The 7,876-nt window shown below is 35.0% G+C and overlaps 1 protein-coding gene across 1 annotated transcript; it reads right to left on the bottom strand.

The window, feature by feature from the left end:
- Positions 1 to 593: 593 nt before the first annotated feature.
- On the bottom strand, positions 594 to 3,148 carry LOC145053277 (putative anion transporter 5). Its single transcript, XM_079001291.1, has 2 exons — positions 3,026 to 3,148; positions 594 to 2,271 (listed from the first exon to the last, which is right to left on the bottom strand). Exon 2 carries the CDS (start codon positions 2,141 to 2,143, stop codon positions 830 to 832), a length of 1,314 nt encoding a protein of 437 aa, XP_078857417.1. The 5' UTR covers positions 2,144 to 2,271; positions 3,026 to 3,148; the 3' UTR covers positions 594 to 829.
- Between the last annotated feature and the right edge of the window lie 4,728 nt (positions 3,149 to 7,876).

Here is a 7,876-nt window from a genome sequence, read left to right as displayed (position 1 = left end):
AATAATAGGTTGAACATATAAAAGTTACGTCTTGATTCAATGGTACTGAATGCGATTGAAGGATTAGACACTAAATATGTATATTGGTGACACAGTTAGTTGCTGTTTGATGATATTAATCCTTCAACTAACAATTTTTTTTTCTAAAACAAAAATTTTTCTATTGATTCATTAAATATTTTAGAGGCACTTTATTGAAAATATATATCTTATTTGACAAACTAAACAACGGAATGTATAAAGAAATTAATTAAATGAGTTGTATGGTAACAATCTACCCATCTATAAATTGAAAAAAAAAAAAATACATTGTATTTGGATAGTATTGCTATAATTGTTTATATCTCTTTAAATACAATAATGCATTGAAATGAAAATAAGATACTACTATACGAAGAAAAAAAAAATTATATGTGCTGCTATTTCTAGATTATAACCTTTATCATACCCTTCAAATACAGTAAAAAGCAAATGAATAGTAGCAAAAGAATGAATTATACAAGTGTAACAGTTATAAAAGACATTGTGTTAATGCAAAAAGATCATGGTTTTTTTTTCAATTCTTGAGAAAAAAAAAACAAGAAACATCACTATTCACTCGAATGTGTATAATATCCTTTAATTCCATGTTTGATGGTTTTCGCATTTCCTAGCAGAGGGTATAAGGTTTTCAAATTCATTCTTTCTTTTCTCTTTAAAAGACCAAAATACCCTCAGTATAAATATATAAAGTCCAATCAATGAAAGTATGTTGCTATTCGTGCATTTTAACCCTATCAAATGAAACCACAAGCTGTGTGTTACATGAGGAATAATAGAATTACTAACCTCAATCAAATATTCTCTCTCCAGTTGAAAATAAAAGGAAAATGACAGAACTTGCAATGCAGAGTAATCCAGGTATAAGAAAAACTGCCCTCCAGCTATCGGGACTAGAAAGATCCGAATTCTTGGTTTTTGCAGCTTCTAGAAGCTGCCCAGTAAGCTCAACTCCAACAATACCAGCTAAAGTGCCAGCTGTATTAGAGACACCCATCACAATTCCAGCATATCTAGGAGCAATATCCATATGATTCACTGCAAATCCAGCTCTTCCTAATGCAAGAAAACCAAGAGCTACTGAAGAACACAGTATCACCCCTTCAGATGTTCTAAAAACAGGAAGCAACATTAATGAGACTGCAGACACTAAAAACCCTACAGTATTCAAAACCTTTCTTGTATTTGTCACAGACAAGATTCTGTTTGTTACCATGTGGTCAGCAATAATCCCACCAATATTTGAAAAAACAAACATGTTCAGATATGGCATCATTTTAGAAGAACCCATTTCTTGAAGACTGAACTTCAACCCAAGTTCAAAGTATGTTGGCAACCAGTTCATAAGAACGTATAAAGCGTAATGGAATGTGAAGTTATTGACTAAAATAGCCCAAACAGGTAAGCTCAGAAAGATTTTCCTCCATGGGATTTGAGTAGTTATTATTTCTGCCTTCAACTTTTGATAATCTCTAATTGGCAACAAATATTCTCCAAAACCAGCTGCAGTTGCTTTCGGGTGATCAGAACGAGGTGGATCACTAGCAAATCTTAGCCAAAGAAGTGACCATAAACCACCTAAAGCTGACTCAGCAAGAAAAACAGATTGTGGGCCCTTGAATTTCACTAAAGTAGGGAGAAAAAGCATGCCAAGAGCAGCACCTAGGTACATTCCAGAAGTTGTGAGAGAAAGAGATCTTGACCTTTCGTGTGGTGGGACCCACTGTGCTAAAACCGTATGAATAGAGGGAAAGATAAACCCTTGAGCTACCCCAACAAGCAAACGAGCTATAACTAGAGCCATTACTCTATTAGGGTCTAATGGACATAATGCACATGTTAAAGACCATATCACAAATGAGAAAAGGAGAATACGCCTTCCTCCAATCTTTTGAGCTGCCCACCCACCAGGGACCTGAGAAAAAGCATACCCGTAATAGAATGTTGACAGAATTGTGCCTTTGCTTGATTGACTAACTCCTGCATCATCTGCAGCAATTGTGTATGCAATTGAAAAGCCTACACGTTCAATGTAACATACACAGGTGCAAAGGAAGGTCAAAATGACGATTAGATAGCGTATAGGGAACTTTGTATTCCTCATTCCTTTAGCTTGATGTGAAACAGCTTAACCTTTCTAGCCCACTTTGATATTGTCTTCTGATCCACTACATGATCTTCACCATTGTTGTTTTGGAAGATGGAAATGACATTACTTTGAAAATACCATGGCTGCAGCAACAGAAAATGGATGAAAGATGCATTAATCAATAGGTATGCAGTCAGTGCGTGAAAAGAAGTAAAGAGTCTTAACAGAATATGACCAAGTTATGCATTGTTTTCTTGTAGTTGCTTTTTGATCAATATATGGTTAAATTGCTACTCAATCACAGGGAATCCCATTGAGTTACCACAATTTTATGATAAATACTGGACAGGGTAGACTGAGCAGAGGAACTTTGGTATCATAAGGTTAAATTAAATTGCTAGTTTGCTACACAAATTTAAGTTTCAAGGCTACTATCTGACACCAGTTTATCACAGACTTTATCACTCCCATAACAACACTTAAAATGTGGCCTAACTTATCACATTTTGGAGTAATTCTGCTCTTCATTAATCCCTAATCATGAGAGCAATGCTAAGACTTTGTATGGTCATCAAGAAGTCCTTGTCAGCTGCTCACACTAAACGATCCCTTTCAAGGAACACAAAGTTGCATTAATATGAATATAGAATCTTCCTCTTAGCTAACTGAACTCTGTTATTCCTCAAATTCATTAAATTTCAAAGTAGAAAGTTCCTCTAAGCATTTCGCATTCACATTTCACAAAAGCACAAATGACATCGTGAAAACAATAAAAATGATCGAAACGATTGTATCCCGCAAAGAGCAACAAAAAGTAGCATTGTGCAGGCTCTGATTTAGGGTTTTGATGAATCGAAGTGAACATTTGGGCAAATGTAAAAAACATGAAGATCATACCTGCTTTGAATGTGAGAACGTCTCCAGGGTGAAAAGCGAGAGGAGGAGACGTACGTAAATAGGGTTTTTGAAGAAAACAGGTTTATGTCATGAATAGGAAGGAAAGAGGTCGTTGGCCTTTACGTACCCCATTATAAATTTTTATCTTAAAAAGGTAAAACAAATCATAATAATAATGTTTTAAATAAAATTGCTGTTATAAAAATGATCTTCATATAAAAATGTTCGTAAATTCGTAAGATTGTGTTTTTCTGAAATAAAAAATCTTTTTATAGCAAAAGGCTTGAGGATGTTAACAGTGAATTCCCAAGTATACTCGATCTGGCAATTTTTTTGAAATTTTTTTAATACATATTTTGCTGGTTGCAAGAATCTAAAAAAATAGCTAAGATAAATATTTCTAAAAATATATGAAATGATTTGGAAAAAAACATCTAAATTTTCAACAATTTATCTATAAACTCATTACTTTATTTTTTTTTTTTAAACCACTAATATACTGTAAAAGCTTTCAAAAAAAACCAAACGTAATTCAACAAAGTTTGTTAATTGCTAAGGTTTATGTACTAAACCAAAACCGAACTAAAGTGCATCAATTCAAGATGTTGTAATATCTATTAGACCCTAGTTTTAAGTTTTCAAAACCCAATTTAATAAACATCAAATACTATCTAATTCTAACAAAATTATTCTTTTTTTCTAGGGTTTAGGTCATTTTTTGTAACAGCCCAAATTTTATAGAAAATTTTTAACTTTCAATTTCATGAATATCAACCACAAGATGTCCAAAAATCCCATTACAAAGCCATATTATTTAAAGTTCAGAGTACAAAAGCAAAATATGAAATCACTAAGAACGCACGTCGCGCCATCAAGTCGGGCCCTTGTCCTTTATCAATAGAGGTACCTGAAACATTCAATAAAATTGTAAGCACAACCTTAATGAGTTTCTCATAACACATGAATCATATAATCACATAATACAATGCACACACACACACACACACACACACATATATATATATATATATATATATATATATATATATATATATATATATATATATATATATATATACACACACACACACATAAGTTTGTCACGGACTCCCTCCATGGTCTTCACTTGGAATGTCATGGGCTACCCCATGGTCTTGTATCACAGGGCCATGGGCTCCTCCCATGGTTTTATCATATGTCATGAGTTCCTCTCATGGTCTTCACATAAATCCACATATAGACCAAATAGCAACGTTTACATACTCCATTACTATCATCACATATCAATTAATGGGCCGGCATTGGTGCCTTCGACCCATGAGTGTGGTGAGAAGACTCACCTCAATCTGTTGAACATGAAAGTTGCTCGCCTAACAGTCCGAAACCACACACTAAACAATGATACAATTAACCCTAACTTAAGATTATAATTTACCCTAATTAAAAGCCCAGAAATCTAAGTCCAAGATCCTCTATAATGGCCCAAAGGTCATTCCTTCACTAATGGGCCTATCATCCAAAATTTGTAACCATCATGGGCCACAAGGCCCAAAAGTCCCAACTAAGCTACTAATGATCCAATAATGAATTCTAGGGCCCAACTTATCCAAAACCATCGGCCCACGATTACAACCCAAAATTCCACATAAGGCCCAACGATTTGAGCCCAACACTAAACGAGACTGCATGAACCGTACGCCCAACGTACATAATGGTACGTGCAGCATACCTCGGTCGAAGACAGTACGCACGGCGTATATGGGTGTACGTGCGACGTACGCGCCAGCTATACTACAATCCATGCAAAGACTTAATGCATTAAGATATTACGTCCAAAACTCATATCTGCACTCATTAAGACCTCTAGGGGCTATAAAGTTGCAAAATTTAAGCCCTTTTATGGCTATAAGAAGTCCAAAAACAAGGATCAAGTCTCATAATCCCTTTCCTACGTCTTAACTCAAGAATGGGGACTAAACTGCCTCAAATCTTGCACCTTTAAGTATTGAGACACTAGATCCTAACTGGAAATGCAACTAAAAGGCTTCGGAGTAGCTCATACTCACCAAGATCTAATCTTTTTAGGTCCAAAGGAGAAATCTTGTTCCAACCAAGAACTTAAGGAAGCACAAGCAAGGATGTGAGCTTTGTACCTCAATGTGGTGACAAATAAGTAGAAAATGTTGGATCTAAAGTCTTGGAGACAAAGCTTTCTTCTTGCACCACCTTCTTCACCACCAAAGGAGCTCAAAATCTCACTACAAAGCTCAAGATGTTCAAAAATGGCTAGGGTTAGCTAAGAGGGTCGAAATGACAGTGGAGGCTAAGGTGAGGGAAGGTCTTGGGGTCATAATGGGGTTTAAATAGTGCACAAACCCACTAGGGTTTTGGTCAAAGCCACGTACGCCTAGCGTACGACATGTACGCGCATCGTACGCACCCGGAGCCCTCTACGCCCAGCGTAAGCAAAGTTACGCCCCACGTACTCAAAAAGGCTAAGATTCCAATCTTGGGGACCAATAATGTCATCAACTCAAATTCCAAAGTTAAGAAACTAACCTGATCAATCTTAGATGTTACATTTTTGGTCACTTAACGTTTGACTTTGTGTTCATTTGGTCACTTAACTTATTTTAAGTTTTAAAAGGTCATCGAACATTTGGTTTTGTGTTCGTTTAGTCACTTAACTTTTGGATTTATGCTCATTTGGTCACTAAACTTTTAAAAAAATTCAAAAGTTTAGTGACTAAATAAGCACAATTTTAAAAGTTAGGTGACCAAATGAGCACAAATCCAAAAGTTAAGTGACCAAACCAAAAGTTAAGTGACTAAATGAGCAAAAAACCAAAAGTTCGATGAACTTTTAAAACTTAAAAAGAGTTAAGTGACCAAATAAGCACAAAATCAAAAATTAAGCGATCAAAAATGACCTAAAAAAACAACTAGATGTGTTACCAGAAGCTTAGATGAACATCATGATCAAACTATTCTAGAAAAAAATGTAAACGGCGTTTCAGTTCATACTAGTTGTTCAGGCACTAAATGTTAATAACAAGGAGAGAATATATGTATTTTTCCATCTTAGTAAGTAGTTTTTGACAAAAGACGAAAACATGAGTATGGTGTAAGCATTCTTTAACAATCATTGTGATTGCATTACAAATGGGGTTATAATTACCACCAATTTTGTATTACATTAAACTCATGCTTACATAAGATCGTCTAACCACCGATCTATATCCTAATCCAATTAATTCCATTAAAATAACACATAAACGCTAATTGTTAATCCCTTTCGGCAGGGGTTTCCGCATTTCTTGGTTCATATTGATGGAAGAGTCTTTAGTTTAGTTTTAGGTCGTCGTGATGAAAAAGATGGAGGGACGCAGTGGTTATGGTGGGGGATATTGATTGGAAAGGGAGAAAAGACGAAGATGTGAGGGGACGACGACAAGAATGAAAGGAAGAAGGAGGTAGGGGTGAGGGTGGGGGTTGGGTTGGAATGTAAAGCCCATATTAATATCTATTATTAAAAGTAAAACAATTGTAACAAAAAAAATAGTAAAAAAGGTATAATATTGTTTTTTTATATAGATTAGGGACCAACATTATTATTGTTTGAAACCATAGGGATGCAATTTATTCTATAATTTACTCTAATTTTAATAAATGCCTTTTAACTACGAAATAGTTAAATAAAAATGGCAAATAAAATATAGAATTGCAATTAATCAATTAAATAAAAGACCCTATATGTATATTAGGATTTTTGTTGGATTAAACCTCCAATTTATTTGTTTTTTCTATAAATATATTTTTTCTATTTTTCTATTTTTATATTTTTAATTTGGCTCTAGGGTGAGCAACAAATGGATTGGACCGAACCGACACAGGTACCACCGGACCGGTATCGGTTTTATGTCATCGGGTCGGTTATCGATTCTTTGGTTAAACTATATCGGTTCTAGTTTTTTCACCGGATCAATTCGTTGGTTCGATTTTGGATCAAAATTTTAAGAAATATAATATTTTTCTAAACTTTTATCCTGATTTATGTGATGTTGTTTTCATTGGTTTTCTCCTCCATTTTCTCTCTAAAACAGGATGTCTAATGTAACACCCGATTTCTAAGTAAATTTTTTAATTTTAAATGTTTATTTATTTTGCAATGGTGGAAATTACGATGGGTGTAATTGAGGTACGTTGGGCGTACCTTGGTGAATATTGGACTCGAGGTTTTCCCCCTGGCACGTCGGGCATATTCGAGCTAGGGCAAACCCTAAAATTTAGGGTTTGGTCCCTATTTAAGCACTTATAACCTCAAGGCCTCTTTTGTCATCAGCCTCCTTCGTCCCAAAGAAGTTCCCACGAAACCCTAATCCCTTTTTATAGAGTTTTGAGCATTTTGTATGTTTTGGTGCATCTTAAAGAAAAAAAAAACCTTTAGAGAAGCATTTGTTGGCTTGAAGCTTATGGATCCATAATCTATTCACCTTCATCATCTTCCAGAAGGTATGAAGTCTCAATCTTGGTGATTCTTTGTTTAGATCTAGGCTAGTTAGGGTTTTTGGCATGTTTTGGTCCCTTGAGTTGATTCATGTGAGTATAAGTTACTCCAAAAGCTTAGAATAGTATTAATTTGATGTTTTTGAGGTCCCTTGTTCATAAAAATGACATCTTGATAGATTTATCTCAACCATGCATGAGTTGATGGTCATTATGTGAAGTTAGAGTGTTAGAAATTAGTGTTGGGCCTTGACTTGTCGAATGGTCAAGACTGAGCACCAGAGACTGCATGGCAAGCTGCAGACATTGGAGGTTCTCATGTGGAAATGGGAACATATTACTATG

Source organism: Lactuca serriola, chromosome 5, assembly GCF_051521515.1.
Source record: "Lactuca serriola cultivar US96UC23 chromosome 5, Lser_US96UC23_V15, whole genome shotgun sequence".
NCBI classification, from domain to species: Eukaryota; Viridiplantae; Streptophyta; class Magnoliopsida; order Asterales; family Asteraceae; genus Lactuca; species Lactuca serriola.
The sequence above is the reverse complement of the archived record's forward strand: the minus strand, read 5'-3'. Positions and strand labels throughout refer to the sequence as shown.